General features: G+C 38.6%; 1 protein-coding gene across 2 annotated transcripts in view; it reads right to left on the bottom strand.

Annotated features, from left to right (window-relative positions):
* MYOM1 (myomesin 1) overlaps positions 1 to 16,058 on the bottom strand; it is a 181,679-nt gene that overhangs the window by 41,757 nt on the left and 123,864 nt on the right. For both annotated transcript variants that reach the window (XM_056823747.1, XM_056823748.1), the window contains one exon: positions 13,575 to 13,689. In XM_056823747.1, coding sequence (XP_056679725.1) covers positions 13,575 to 13,689 — 115 coding nt within the window. The remainder of the gene's footprint in view (positions 1 to 13,574; positions 13,690 to 16,058) is intronic.

Here is a 16,058-nt window from a genome sequence, read left to right as displayed (position 1 = left end):
ATGATAGTACTAAAAAGCCTTTTTAAAAGCCAAGTCTATTCTCATGGCAAATGTATATGATGTATGCAACCTTCTGCACCTATAGCTTCCTATCTGCCTCCAGAAAAGGAAAAGCTATACTAGTATTTTAAAAAGGAAACAAATGAGATTACAAATTTTAATTATGGAAAAATTAGTTTCACAAAAAAGGTGCTAATCTTTAGTCAGCCATGGATAAAGGCAAGCACCCAATTATAAGGATGTAGGGGAGACTAGTCAAGAATTTGAAACTTGACAATGTAATCTTTTGATCACACTTATTATTTACTACCTCAATTTGAGTGGAATGGGAAGCATCTACTTCAAGGGCATTATAAGTCATGCATGGTATGTGTGGGGTAGTGAGCAACTAGTACTTTAAAAGATGATAATAAGCTTGTTTCTTGAGTTAAGAAGCCAACACAGTACTTTTGAGTTGCAGTGGCTGAATCATGGCTGAATATTAGCAATGTTTCCAAATCATCTTAAGACCAGGTTTTGGTTAAGGAGTTTAAAAAGTTGAAGGCAACAAGTTTAAGCTCTTTGTTCCATTGGATACCACACTGACTCATGGTACTATAGAATTGCCCACATTCATACTCATCTCCTGCTATTCCTTTTTTGTTTCATTTCATTAATAAAGGTCCCAATGAGGTTAGATTTGAGAGTGACATAGGTCAGTAGAATAGTTTATAGAAATTCTAGTCTTCATAATGATGAATAACCCAGGGAATATTTCTTCAAATGTTATTGTAACTAATGTTGCACTGCCATTTAGAAGGTAAAGGAAGGGGGCAGCTAGGTGACTCCTTAGATACTTCTTAGCTGTGTGACTCTGAGCAAGTCACTTAACCCTGTTTGCCTAGCCTTTGCCTTTCTGACTTTGAGTTGTTATTAAGACAGAAAGTGAGAGAGAGAGACAGACAGAGAAAGAGAGAGAGAGGAAGAAAAGTAAGGAAGGAAGAAAGAAGAGAAAGGAAGAAAGGAAGAAAGGAAGAAAGGAAGAAAGGAAGAAAGAAGAAAGGAAGAAAGGAAGAAAGGAAGAAAGGAAGAAAGGAAGAAAGGAAAGAAAAGAAAGAAAGAAAGAAAGAAAGAAAGAAAGAAAGAAAGAAAGAAAGAAAGAAAGAAAGAAAGGAAAGAAAGGAAGGAAGGAAGAGGAAGGAAGGAAGGAAGGAAGGAAGGAAGGAAGGAAGGAAGGAAGGAAGGAAGGAAGGAAGGAAGGAAGAAAGAGGAAGGAAGGAAGGAAGAGAAGGGAGGGGAAAGGGAAGGGGAAGGAAGAGAAGGGAAGGGAGGGGGGGAAAGGAGGAAGGGAGGGGAGGAAAGGGAAGGGAAGGGAAGAGAAGGGAAGGGAGGGGGGAAAGGAGGAGAGGAGAGGAGAAGAAAAAAGAGTGAACTGGTTTAAGGAAATGCTATGGGAATATAATTTGGAAAGCAAAGAGAGAGCAGGTGATAATTAATGAAAGTGGGATTATCTACTAAACTCCAAAGAAAAAGATATCACTTTGGAGATGAGGTTCAAGCAAAGTGAAATCAAGAATTTTGGTTTTAAAAAATTCAAAACTAAGAGAAGCATAGCTATTTTACTCATGGGGATATCAGATAATTATTTAAAGTCTTTACCATAGGCAAAAAGAAGAAATCATTTCATTAGATTGTGGCCCTTAAGCTGAATTTTGGACACTTCAAGGTGCCAACCTAATAAACCTCTCTACGTTTAGCATAGGGAAAACAAACACACAGTATGCTACCAGCCCTAGAACCCAAAGTCTTTCAAAACCAGGTAGAAACTGTAAAAGTTTTAATTCTTCTGGTAGCTTTCCAGGCTTTTTATTCTTTTCTCTTCTTGTACTCTAAGACATACTGATGCTGGCTTCCCTGCTATTGCTCACACAGAACTCTCCATCTCCTGACTTTTCATGTCTGGAATGTCTTTCTTCACTTCCTCCTCCTGGCTCCCTGACATGCTTCAAGAATCATCTCAAAACCCTCTCTTCTTCAAGAGGTTTTTCCCTCTCCTCCATAGCTGTTAGAACTCCATCTGAGGTTATCTTGTATTTTGGTAGTGTTGTTCAGTCATTTTCAATTGAGTCTGACTCTTCATCTGAGGTTTTCTTAGCAAAGATACTGGCCATTTCCTTCTCCAGCTCATTTTACAGATAAGGAAACTGAAGCAAATAGGGTTAAGTGAGTTGCCCAGGATCACACAACTAGTAAGTGTCTGAGGCCATATTTGAGCTCAAGAAGATGAGTCTTCCTGACTCCAGCCTCTAGCTCTCTATTCACTGCACCACCCTCACTGCAGTAAGCCTCGCATTTACTCTGTATAGATCTTGTATGTACATGGTTATTCACAATTTGTCTCTCCATTAGAATGGGAGCTGCACTGTGACTTTGCCTTCCATTGTATCTCCAGGGCTTGGTATAGCTCCTTTCATGGATTAAGAGCTTTAATAAATACTTGTTGACTGATTCACTGGTAGCTTTTGAGACTACATGGCAATAACATGATGAAATCAAATAGAACTTTGATGGTGATCAAATACTTTCACTTCAAATTGGAAAGACAAAGAAATGATTTGGCAGAGTAGGTTGGAATTATACATGCAGAAGTGATGAGAAACATTACTTTGTGGGATATTTTATCATTTTATATTAAAGTAATAGCAAGTATGTGCAAAAAACATTTTAATCATTGTAGCTTATGTATCAGGATCACTTGCTGAGGATGAAGTGGCAGAGAAATTCTACAAAGAACTTGATAAGATGCTACAGTTCAAATCAGCATATATTCTGATTCTTGGTGACTTTAGGGCAAAAGTAGAAAGAGGTGAGAATAGAAAGAAATGTAAAGAAAACAGGATTCAAGAAGAAGGAATGACCTCCAGAGAAAGAACTTTTAAAGTAAGATGCATATCAAAGCATACTATCTTTCACATTAGTTTATTTATGGTTTTTATTTTGTCAGAGCTAATATCAAAAGAATAATAATGAGAAAAAGGCAATGGGATAAAATTAAATTGCTTTAGTTCAGAATTAAACAAATAACTGAAAATTAAAAATCAGAACTGTATGACAGAAATGATATTGACATGGACCAGAATAATTTCATCCAAAAGTTTAACTGAATTGCAAGGAGCCTAAAAAGTGCCAAACAGCTGAAACACTTTAACAGAGAGAGAAGGTTGCCAAGGGTAGCACTGGAATAGAATATAAACTCACTGGTAAACTCTTACAAGAAAGGATGATAGGTGGTTATAAGCAAATTGACATCATAAAACAGGGAGAAGCAGAGAAGACTAAAACCATTTTAAAGAAAGCTTGGCTGGATATTCAAGTAAATAAACAACAAGGGCATTCAAGAATAAAAATGGAAGGCCTACAATCAAAGCAATACAAAAATAGGAAAAGCAGCTAGACTGAACCAAGTGAGTCTAGAGGAGACCCATTCCAGAGATCATATAATTGTGAAGGAATTGAGGAATCGATGCACATGATATATGAAGGAAGGGGAAGATACTAAAGGTATGAAAATAATTTTGGATCTCATTAGTAGTAAAAAAAGATAACTGAGAGAATTTCCATAATTACTAAATGCCTAGTCTCTCATTTATACAAAATCTTTATGAGTCATCTATAAATAATTCAAGGGCATCTTCCTTGAGGTGATTAGGGAACAAGTAGGTTCTCCCAAATGATATTCACCAGTGGATCTTACCTTTACCATCTCACAAATGGCTGAAAGACATAGAAAGTATAAGATACCCATTGTAATAATTGTTTGTTGATTTAAAAAAAAATTTTTTTTAAACCCTTACCTTCCATCTTGGAGTCAATACTGTGTATTGGCTCCAAGGCAGAAGAGTGATAAGGGCTAGGCAATGGGGGTCAAATGACTTGCCCAGGGTCACACAGCTGGGAAGTGTCTGAGGCAAGATTTAAACCATAGGATCTCCGGTCTCTAGGCCTGGCTCTCAATCCACAGAGCTACCCAGCTTCCCCCCTGTTGATTTTTTTTAAAAAGCATTTGATTTAGTGGAACAAAGAACCTAACTTTTACAAGATATCTCCTATTATCTTTCAAGATTATTAAGATTCCTTAGAAGATACAGCAACAGAAATGCTTCTGTTCAATGACTATGATAATGAGCATTAGGTGAAATCTAAAACAGGATCATGAATGACAATCCAGAAAAGGAGATGGGAAAGAAGAAGTTAAATACAAGAAGAATCTAGAGAGCAGTCTTAGGAAAACCTTGAGAATGGAGGAGAGGGCCATCAGTAGTGTCAAATGTCACAGAGAAGTCAAGAAGAATGAAGAGTGAGACAAGACCATTGAATTTGACAAGAGAAATCAGTTGGTAACTTTGGTGAGAGTGGTTTCATTTGAGTTTGGAAGGCAAATTGCAAGGTGTACAAAAGTAAAAAAGAGAGGAGAAAGGGAAACAAGAAGTGTAGACAGAGTTTGACTATGAGAAGTAGAAGAAATATAGAATGAGAGCCTGAGGAGTTGGAAGCATAAAGCAGGAGGTTTAAAATATAAAGGAGGCTTGGGCATATTTGTAGGGAACAGATACTCCTACAAAGGAAGACCTTGAAGAGTAGCACAAGAGAAGAAACGGTGGACATGAGATGGGAGAGAAATCAGGCCTAAGGAGACAGATAAGATCAAGGATATATTAAAGCGTTGGCCCTACTGAGCCTCTTCAACAGTCTAGAATAGCAAAAGAGAGAACAGGAGATGATGACAAAGGACAATGAGATATGGGAAAAAAAAAAACTTTTGAACATTTTGTATAGTTTATTTACAAAGGCAATTTGTCACTTTTTATTTTTTTGTATAAAATTCCTCTCTAGAATGTACTTGATGAACTGTAATATAAAAAACTATTTTACTTTTATGTCAAAAAAATTTGGGGGGGGAGAATAATATGGGAGAAGAGGAAATTCGTCTGGTCATTAGGATAAACAGGATCTGTTTTCTCAATAAAGTATAAGGGAGATCTTCCACTTTGAGGGTGGGGAGAGAGGTTATATGGGAAAGCTTAAGGAGAGAAAAAAAAGATTTGGAATAGCCTCTATGGAGAATATGATAGGGAATAAATTAGAATAAAAGGATTGTGCTATGACACTGAAAGCCCAAGTGAGATGAGAGAATATACATTTGTAGTGAATTCAGCCAACCAAAGTCCTTTAGCTTGATCAATTCAGCAGCCTGTGAATAGGAGTGGAGAAGGGAGATATTGTGTTGGGAGTTGACAAGGGACAAACCTAAAACCAGATGTGTTTTGGTTTGTGAGACACGATCATAACCTAATGGGGCAAACTCATCCAAATGGCAGATTTAGTCTTATTCTTGATAATATAAAATGACTTCTTAAGCCACTCTCAGATCTGAACTATCTTCTTCGTATATTTGTTGATTGACTAATTATTGACTGATTGACTAATGTGGGGAGTTTGTTTACTAATCTAAGAAGCTGTAGGGTGGTGAGTCTTTGTTTTAGGCTTTTGATTGTAACTTCCTTTGGAGGGCATGGAGCTGCTCCCTAGAGTCTCCTGAAGAATAGATCTTAATATTCATAGGTGAATTTACTAGTTCTGATGCCTTTGGTACAAAATATATGTGTCTATGGAACTGTCTTTTTGTTCTGGCCTATTAAAACAGTCTACTCAGATACTCTTTTCCCTTTCTGATTTTAAAAAAGAAATGAATTGAAAAGTGACATCTTTTCTCTTGACCTCCAAGATGGATTTAAAAGACAAATAAAATTCTGAATAAGATATATGTTTAAATTGAATTGCTAGGTAGTATAGTGCTGTGGCTAATGAGTTAGCCCTAAAGTGAGGATGACAAGGTTTCAAGTCTCCCTCTGACATATGCAACCTATTCACCTCTCAGCTCTCTAGGCAAGGTTCTAAGACAGTGTAGACAAGATGGTCAACCTGCATTGGCATAAGGCGTATCCTCTTCCCTATACTGATGGAATCCCAAGTCCAGTCTATATTCCTTAATTTGCTTTTATGTGCCTTTGTATTTTATAATTCTTAAGGAAAATTCCCTCTCATTTTCCTTTAAGTTCAAAGCATTTTTGATCAATAGGACTATTGCTTCCTGCAAACCTTAGTTAAGCATTTGTCTTTTTCAGGGGAACTTTTGTCAAATCTATAGAACTTTCAGGAAAGAAATCCATGTATTCTAGAAAATCTAAAAACAAAAATTCAAATGGTGTGTGTGTATGTATGTTTACATATATTTGGATTTTTGTGAATCTATATTTGTGTGTGTGCAAGAAAAAGATGATCAGAAGTAGCACTTTGGCGGCTGATGCTATAGAAATGGTGCCCAGTGGGTAGGTGCTACAAAGTGGGGAAAAGTTCACATGAAGGACCAACTCCCACAATATGGAGGAGATCAAAGCTTTGGCCATCCCACTTCCAGCAAGCAGGGTTATAAATAACATTGGAAAGTTCCCTCTTAGCTGGTTATAGTCTCAGGATGACCTTGCTGCTTTCTCCTGCCTTATTCTCCAGTGGACTGCAAGGAGCATGAACAGCATGAGTGTTATTTGTCCTGGGTACTCTCCCATCAGTTCATTTGTTTTCTTCCAACTATAATATACATATACATATATATGTTATATACACATACATGTATGTGTGTACACACATATATGCTATAGTATATATAAAATGGCCTGGTCCCCATTCTCCAATGTCCAATCTAGGGCTAAAGGAGTTCTAGATACATTTCTCTTTTCTTGAACTCCATGTCTTTTTCCAGCAAAAGGTTTGATCAGCTCACTTAGAACTTTGGAAACAGAACTTATGAGAACATGTATATATCCGGTGAGTCTGGTGCCAGTACAGTGTATGGTAGGAGCTTAATAAATGTTTATTCATTGATTCATTAGTACCTGAGTTCTACCTGACACACTGAGCCCTAGAAGGCTTTCTGGAATATCTGGATTTCACTACAAGAAAAGGAAATGTTACTATCTCCCTGTCCCTCCCACCCCCACCTCACCTACAGACTGATCCACAGGAATACATATCAAGCTGCAGAAAGAATACCGGATATATATTTAAAGGACCTGAGATCAAATCCCATCTGTTTTACTTAACTAGTTGTGTGATCCTGGGCAAGTCATTTCATCTTTTTTGTTCTCAATTTCCACACCTATAAAATCAAGGGGCCAAGCTCCATGATCTCTAATGGCTACATACTAGCATTTAGTTAATTCTAAATCAGTGGTCTTACTCTTCCTCTCATGTTGTTGCCTTGCAACGAACTCTCTTCTCGAGCTCTCACACTGTTCCTCCAGTGGCCAAGAGACCAAGATGCCAAGGGCTAGGATATGCTCAGTCACTCCAAAACAGAGAGAAGGTAACTGGCTCATTTTGGCTTAGATTTTCTAGGTGATCCTTCATCATGCAAGCTAATGAATGATAAATAGTTTTAAAGTCAGCTAACAATAAGAGCACCACTGGTAGGCATTTCTGGAGCAGCATAAAAGCATTAATCTCTTAGCTATTGAACAGTTTCAAAGTAATAGATTTCTTGCTAAAGCAGGACATAATTCGTCTTGCTATTTGGGATCTTCATTACTAGCACAATTAGTCTTCATAGAAATGTCTGTGTTAAATCCTTTTGTGCATTTCCTGACTAGACCAAGATCAAAAATGCTACCAGTCACAGCAGGTTCAGGTAACTTTCCACTTAATTAGAATTACAGTGTAGGTGTCCTGTGAGGTGTGTTTGAGGTTTGCTATTACATGATAAGGTTTGTTTTCAATTTGAAATCTCAATAACAGTCCCCAAGAGATAATTCTTTTAAAATTGCAAGATGAACTTCAAGACAGGCCACTGACTTTCATTTTGGTACAGCCTCAAGAGAAAGGAACTAATTCCTATAGGGAAATTATAGAATCTAAGGTCATAGCTCAGGAATAGGAAGAGAACTCAGAGGCCATGTAATCCAATGGTTCTCAAACATTTTGATCTCAGGACCCTTTTATACATCTTTTTTTTAGGAAAATGAATTAATCTTGGAAAACCCTTACCTTCTTTCTTAGTATCTGTTTCAAAATAGAGAAGTGGTAAAGGCTAAGGTCACATAGCTACCCTTAAAAATTATTGAGGACCCCTGAGAGAATTTTTGTCTAGGTTATGTCTATTTATTATATTTGAAGACTCTAAATTCTAGCATTATTATGAACATGGTTTTGACCTCATGGTTCTCCTGAAAGGATTTGGGGTACCCTTAGGGATATTCAGATTACTTTGACTATTACTTATCTAGTCCAATTTGTTCATTTTAGAGATGAAGAAACTGAGGCCCAGAGAAGTTAAGTCACCTGATAAAGGTCACACAGGCAACAAGAATAAGTGAGGAATCATTTTGTATTTCCCCAGAAAGATGAAGGATTGGCTTCTACAACCAAAATAATTTTATTCTAACTCTAAGCTTCCTACTTTGTAAATATATTTTGGAGTTAATGCACTCTCTCCTCACCTTTGCAGTTTCTTTCAAGACTCAATTCAGGGGCCACCTCCTATTGTAAAACTTCTCCTGCCCCCCATGAGAGGTTAAATAATAGTCCCAGAGCTAGTGTCTAAGAGGCAGGGCTTGAACCTAGGTCTTCCAGAATTTAAGGCTTACTCTATTTATTTAACAACACTGTTCATAGGCCAGTGGTGTCCCCTACCCAGAAGAAAGCTCCTGGCAGGTAAGAACCATTTTGGGGGGGTGGGTTGGTTTTATCTCCCCAGCACCTAACACAGTCCTTGCCCATAGCAGGCACTTGACCAATGTTTGCTGTATTGAATTAAACTGAATATAAGTAAACCTCATAACACAATTCCTGACCAGGAATCAGAAAGCACTGAGTCTGTATTTAGTCAACCTGGGTCCAAATCCTGGCCTTGCTACTAAATAATTGTGTGGCCTTGGGAAAGTCACTTTACCCCTATGTGCTTCAGATTTCTCATCTGCAAAATGCACTAGTTGACCTCAAAAGTCCCTTCTGACCCTATATACCTGCTTTGGGAAAATCCCAGGGCCATTGTGGAAAGCAGGGGTTCTTAATGTGGGATCCATGGAATCCTTGAGGATTTGTTATTTAATTTCAGGAAAAGTCTTTGAACTTGGATAAGAAAAAGTTATATATTTATATATTGATGGCCTTTGTTATATACGTGTTTAATAAATGCTGGTCTGTTTGTGTTGACTAACCTGTATTTTATCATAACCATTTGAAAACATTCTGAGAAGGGACTTCACTAGATTGCCAAAGGGTCCTGGATACAAAAAGGCTAAGGACCACTGGGCATTTTGACAATAACTAACACTGTACGTAAGCATTGTAATAGAAATTTGGATCACATGTATTTAGATCTGGAAAGGACCTCAAAGATTATCTAGTTCAACTCTTTCATTTTTACAAATGAGGTTGAGGCAAGAGTTGTAAAGAGACCGTGTAATAATATTATACTCAAAATATAAACATGAGCAATAAGAAAATAAAATTGAACGAATGAGAATGGGCAATGAGAAAAAAAAACTATCTCTTTTTTGCAGCTGATATAAGGGTATACTTCAAAAAATCCTAGAGATTCAACTAAAAAATTAGTTGGAACAACTGCAGATTTTAGCAAATTAGCAGGCTAGAAAATAAACCTACACAAATCAGTAATGTTTCTATATAGCAGCAACAAAGCCCTGCATGAAGAGATAGTGAGAGACATTTCATTCAAAATAACTGAGAATATAAAATACATGGAAATATACCTGTTTAGACCAAACCAGGACCAAATGAACATAATTATAAAATGCTTTATATATCAATAAAGTCAGATTTAAATAATTGGGGAAATACTAATTGTTCATGGGTGGGCTGAGCCAATATAATAAAATGACAATTATACCTTAAAAAGGAGGTTATATGATTTACCTAAGGTCACACAGGGAATCAAATGATTGGGTTTGTATTTGAACTCAGGTCCTCTAACTTCAAGTTTAATACTCTTTCTATGCACCTTCCTGCTTATGAATTTTTATCTCTGTGTACTCCAGCTATTATTTCTGTGCTTTCAATCAGTGGTCATTAAACGGGATTCTGTGGTCCCCTTTAGTGCTTGTAGATGTCTTCCTTCTGTGCCTTGGGAAAAGCCATAGCTAAGAACACTCTTGGATGTGGAAAAGGGAAGAGATTCATTCATTTGCCAATGAGTGCTTCAAGGACAACCTTCTCGTTGTAACAAGGCAGCCCCAGGAAAGGTTTGATTAGGTAATTTCAAAGTTGGGGCAACCCAGTCTTGCCAATCAGCCCACTGGTAGTTGCTCCATTGAAAGCAAAATTGCCACAGGGAGGAAGTGACCTGGGTCATCCTCAGCATATATGAATTATCTACACATGGGGAGGTGGGGCTATGCAGCTAGCTGACCCTTGAGATTTCTTCTGCTGAATAAATGAATAAAAATGCATTTATGGAGGCTTTACTATATGCCAGGCAATATGCTGGAGCTGCAAATAAAAACAAAAATAAATGCATTCAAGTTCTTCAGATGAAAAAGTTTAGAACTCACTGGTTTGAGGAACTGTCTGCTTGACTGGATTCAGTTAGAATCTACCAAAGGCTTACAGTGATGGAGGCTCTAACCCAGTGCCTTTGTTTTTGGATTTGAACCTAATTGTGTTCTGAGCATCTCTGAGGAGAAGAGGTTTGTTTAGCTAAGGGAAGGGAAGAAAGGAGTCGGAGCCTGCTGTCTTCCATGATTTCATTTTAAACTTTCATTAGAAACTTAGTTTCATGATATGTCAGGGGAATGCCACATTTGTGAGTCTCCCAGGGGTGTCTTTTCTCCCGTGACCTCGCACCTCTGCATGGGGAGCCACATTTAAGTTACACATTTGTATGAGAGAAATGGAGAGCTGTTTATGAAGGGGTAGGAAGAAAGAGGCAATGATTTCCCTAAAGGAGAAATGTCTTTAAGCGACATTTTCATGTTTTCTCAGGATCAGTGAGTGAGAGGCAGAGTGTCTAGTGGCTAGAAAGCTGGGCTAGACATCAAGAAGGTCTGGGTTCAGATTTTGCCTCTGACATGTGCAGCCTGCCTGCATCGCCCTGGCTTAACTCAACACTTAACCTCCTATTGCTCTAGCCCAGAGATGTCAAATTTGTGGCACCTGGTAACATGTCAGAATACAGCAGGAGCCTGATTCAGATGTGACTGAGAAATAGTTAACAGAATGAAAATGCAAAAGGACAATGATGTTAACATGTGGTTTTCCAAGTCTATATGTGGCAGCAAAGATCCTAATGCAAGGTTTAGTGGTCTTGCTTCTTTTTGAGTCTGATACCATTGCTCTAGGGAACTCTCTAAGAGGTGCCTCTAAGAATTCACTTCTCTTAAGTTGTAAAGAAGGGGCCAACCTATAGTGGTGGTGAAAAATGATGCTTCCTCACCTGGATGTTCTTTATACCAGTGAAATCCTAGGTCCAGTCTGTAACTGTAATAAAACAATTTATTTCTAAGAACATCTCCAGCTCTCTGTCTCGTTTGTTTGTTTTAATTCTGACTTTCTATCTTAGAATCAATACCATGCATTGGTCCCACAAAAGAGTGGCAAGGACTAAGGAATGATGAATAAGTGACTTGCCCAGGGTCACATAGCTAGGAAGTATCTAAGGCTAAATTTGAACCCAGGTCTTCTTGTCTTCAGCCATCTAGCTGCCCCTTTCTGTCTCTCTTGTTTAAAAGGGCATTATCTAGGGAAAAATAAGTATACAAAAATATTTATGGCCTCATTCTTTGTGGTGGCAAAAAATTGGAAAATGAGGGGTTGTCCATCCATTGGGGAATGGCTGAACAAATTGTGGTACATGTTGGTGATGGAATGGTATTGTGTTCAAAGGAATAATGAACTGGCAGAATTCCATGTAAACTGGAATGACCTCCAGGAATTGATGGAGAGTGAGAGGAGCAGAGCCAGGAGAACACTGTACACAGAGACTGATACACTGGTACAATTGATTGTAATTGGCTTCTCTACTAGCAGCAATGCAACGATCCAGGACAAACCAGAGGAACTTATGAGAAAGAGCACTATCCACATCCAGAGAAAGAACTGTGGGAGCAGAAACTCAGACGAAAAACAACTGCTTGATCACATGGTTCAATGGGGATATGATTGGTGATGTAGACTCTAAAAGATCACCTTAGTGCAAACATCAACAATACGGAAATAGGTCTTGATCAGTGACACATGTAAAACCCAGTGGAATTGCTTGTTGGCTATGAGAGGGGGATGGGAGGAGGGGAGGGAAAGACCATGAATCATGTAACCATGGGAAAATATTCTTAATTAATTAATTTAAAAAGAAGAAAAATTAAAAGGGCATTATCCAGGAGCTAGTAGGTGGCTTATCTGGAATCAGGAAGACCCAGGTTCAAATCTGACCTTAGATACTTTTTTAGCTGTGTGACCCCGAGCAAGTCACATAACTCTACTTAGCCCCTGCCACACTTCTGCCTCAGAGTTGTTACTAGGACAGAAAGAAAGGGATTAAAAAAATAGCAGGGTGTATTACATTGCATATGAGTTCTGGAGTTTTTATCTCAAGGACTGTAAGCTGGTCCCATGGTTTAAATGCCCCATAGGTTCAATGCAATAGCCTGAAGGCTGATTCTTTTGTTTTGTATTATTGTTTTTTTCTAACAATTTTATTTTATATTAAGTTCAAATGGTGACATCTATTTACCATAATTCCAAAAATATCTAGCCTTTATGGACCACCTCGGAAAATTGTTTTCATTCTATAATATTCAGTCTAAGAAAAATGATAGCCAAAAAATAAAAATGAAATAAAAATTATGATTTTAGACTATTTTGAAGGGAAAAAAGTTTGATGTTTTCAAGTCCAGTACAACATCGAATGACAAGAAAACACTCTTCTCATTATCAAACTGACCATACGTACACTATAACAAATCCTTTGCTTTCATAGAATACTCCAAAAGCGAGAGAATGTCTTTCTAGTTTCTCCAAGGCCTTACAATGACCCGGAAAAAGAGTGCAGCCTCAGCTCCTAGGTCATTCGTTGAGAGCAGCTGTTCTTAAAACTCAGCAGCTGCCAGTACTTAAATCCCAGCTTTTATGTATGAACTGGGCTGGCTCTCTGGGCAGCCAGAGTCTGTCCTATGATTGGGCAGGACTTTTTGTGTGCCTTTGTGACTGGTGGGAGCATAGAACCTTTTGTGAGGAAAACAGCTGCTGCAGGGACCCTAAAAGAACCCCAGATTGTCCTTCCTCAAGACACAAGGCCAGCACCCGGGCTTGGGTCAGAGCCTCCCAAGTCTGCCTTGCACCTGCCCTGGGCAGCCTGTATTCATGCATTTCCTGGCTTACAATCAGACTTGTTAATTATTCAATCAGCGTTCAGTGCAACTAATAGTCCTTTTGGACAGTAAAAAGCAGAGACATTACATTCCCAATGACTTCACACAAAAGTGGCTTTCTCAAAACTGGAGAAGCAGAAAGAGGAAGGAGCAAACCTGGCCGGGTTTCTGCCACAATGGGACCAGCAATATCAGAAGGTTTCCCAACCCCTGCCTGGTTCAAGGCTCGGACGCGAAACATATAACTGACACCCTCCTTGAGGTTTTGGACCTGAAAAGAGTGAGAAGAGAAGAAACGTAAAACTTCATGGCACTGTAAATAACATTTTCTAGTGATTGTCAGTCACTGGCCTGCCGGTGTATCCCCCTTACTGTCTGGTACATACACATCCTCAGGATCACAGACCTAGAAATGAATGAAACCTTCAAAGTTATTGAGGTTCAGTAACAGCCTCACAAATGGAGGTGCTAGGGAGCCCATAGAGAGCTTGGCCTGGAGTCTGGGAGGACTAGGTGCAAATCTGGACTCAGACACTTTCTAGCTGTGTGACCGTGGGTAAGTCACTTAACTCCTCTCAGTCCATTTCCTTATCTGTAAAATGGGGATAATAGCATCTACTGGCTTGTTGTAAAGGTAAAATGAGATGATATTCATAAAGTGTATTACAAAGTTTAAAACACTATGTAAATGCAAACTATTTCATTTTTTAATTGACCATTTTTATTTAATTAATTAATTTAGAATATTTTTCCATGGTTACCTGATTCATGTCCTTCCCCTCCCTTCCTCTCCCCCCCCCCATAGCCAACATGCAATTTCATTGGGTTTTACATGTATCATTGATCAAGACCTATTTCCATATTATTGATATAAATGCAAACTATTTAGATTGAGAAATGTCACAAAAGTATTAAGTCACAAAGTTGTATTTAGAACTTAGGTCCCCTGACTTCAAGGCAACTAGGAGGCAAAGTGAAGTGTTGTGCCTGGAATCAGGGAAACGAGTTCAAATGTGCTCTGAGATTTAAATTACTCTAAGAGACTCCTTAGGGCAGCTAGATTATGAAGTACAAAGGGTGCTGGAGCCAGGGAGATGGATAGTCCTGGGCTCAAATATAGCCTCAGAAACATACTAGCTGTGTGACTCTGGGCAAGTCACTTAACACTGTATGCCTCAGTTTCCTCACCTGTAAAATGAGCTGGAGAAGGAAATGGCAAACAACTTCAATATTTTTGCCAAGAAAACCCTAAATGGGATCATGGAGAGTCAGATATAGCTGAACAACACGCCCTTACTTCAGAGCCTGTGCTCTATTCACTGTACCAGGTTGCCCCTTGTTTCCTCATTAATCAAGTTTCAGCAGCAGCACAATGAGCATATGTCTACTTCCTCCTCCCTGAGTCACGAAGCCCAGGTGCCATGTGGTTAGAGTGGCATTAATACTGAGTTTTCTTCCTGCTTTTGGAATAATGGATGATTCACTTATAAACTATTCTCAGTCAGCAAAGAAGAATTTAAAAACATCAGGACCCAATATTTCCATCAATTTACAAATAAATGAATTAAAAACAAATGCTTTGACATTGATTCTTCAAAACTAATACAGTTCCCCCAGTTTAATTTACCAGGAGGATTATTCTGGCAGCAGCATGAAGAAGGGCGGATTAGAGAAGGATAGGAGAGAGAGAAAGATTCCTTGGGAGACTGTTGAACTAATCTAGGCAGGTGGTGAGGAGGGAGCATCCTGAGGTGGTGGCAATGAGAGGTAAGAAGGGAAATGGAATTGAGAGAGGATGAAGATGCTGAAACTAATGGGACTTTTAACTGATCAAATATGAAAGGTGAGAAGCAAAAAAGTCCAAGAACACCAAAGACCTCAAGGACACGAACAACAGTGCCACAGAAATAAATTTTACATTGGATAGAAGGGCAAATTGTTGTTTTTTTTAAAATGCTTACCTTCTATCTTAGAATTGCTACTGTGTTTTGGTTCCAAGGCAGAAGAGTAGTTAGAGTTAGACATTGGGGATTAAGTGACTTTCCCAGGGTCATACAGCTAAAAAGAGTCTGAGACTAGATTTGAACCCAGGACCATCCATCTCTAGGCTGGCTCTCAATACAGAGCTAGCTGGCTGCCCCCAGAAAGGCAAACTTTTAGGGGAAGGGAGATGAGAAGCTTGGTTTGGGGCATATTAAATTTGAGATGGCAGTGAGCATTCAGGTAGAGATCACAAGATCATCCATTTAGAGCTGGAAAGGACCCAAGAAATCCATTCCCTTGGGTTCATCTAGTTGATATAGTGCCATACTCAAGTCAGGAAGACAAAAGTTCAAATCTAGCTTTAGACACTAGCTGTGTGACCCTGGGAAAATCAATTTAACCTCTGTTTGCCTTCCTTTCCTGATCTATAAAATGAGGATAATAATAGCGCCTACCTCCTACCTAGGGCTATGAGGACCAAATGAGATATTATATATATTTATAAAGAACTTAGTACTGCACAAAGTGCTACCTACATGTTGGCTATTATTGTTATTATTTTACAGATGAGCAACCAAATTCCAAAGGAAATTAAATGACTTGCCTAGATTATCCAGCTAGTCAGAATTTGAAGCCAGGTCTTCCTGACTCCAAGTT

The sequence above is a fragment of the Monodelphis domestica genome, chromosome 3 (genome assembly GCF_027887165.1).
Source record: "Monodelphis domestica isolate mMonDom1 chromosome 3, mMonDom1.pri, whole genome shotgun sequence".
NCBI classification, from domain to species: domain Eukaryota; kingdom Metazoa; phylum Chordata; class Mammalia; order Didelphimorphia; family Didelphidae; genus Monodelphis; species Monodelphis domestica.
Note: the sequence above shows the minus strand (reverse complement) of the source record. Positions and strands in the feature narration are given on the sequence as shown.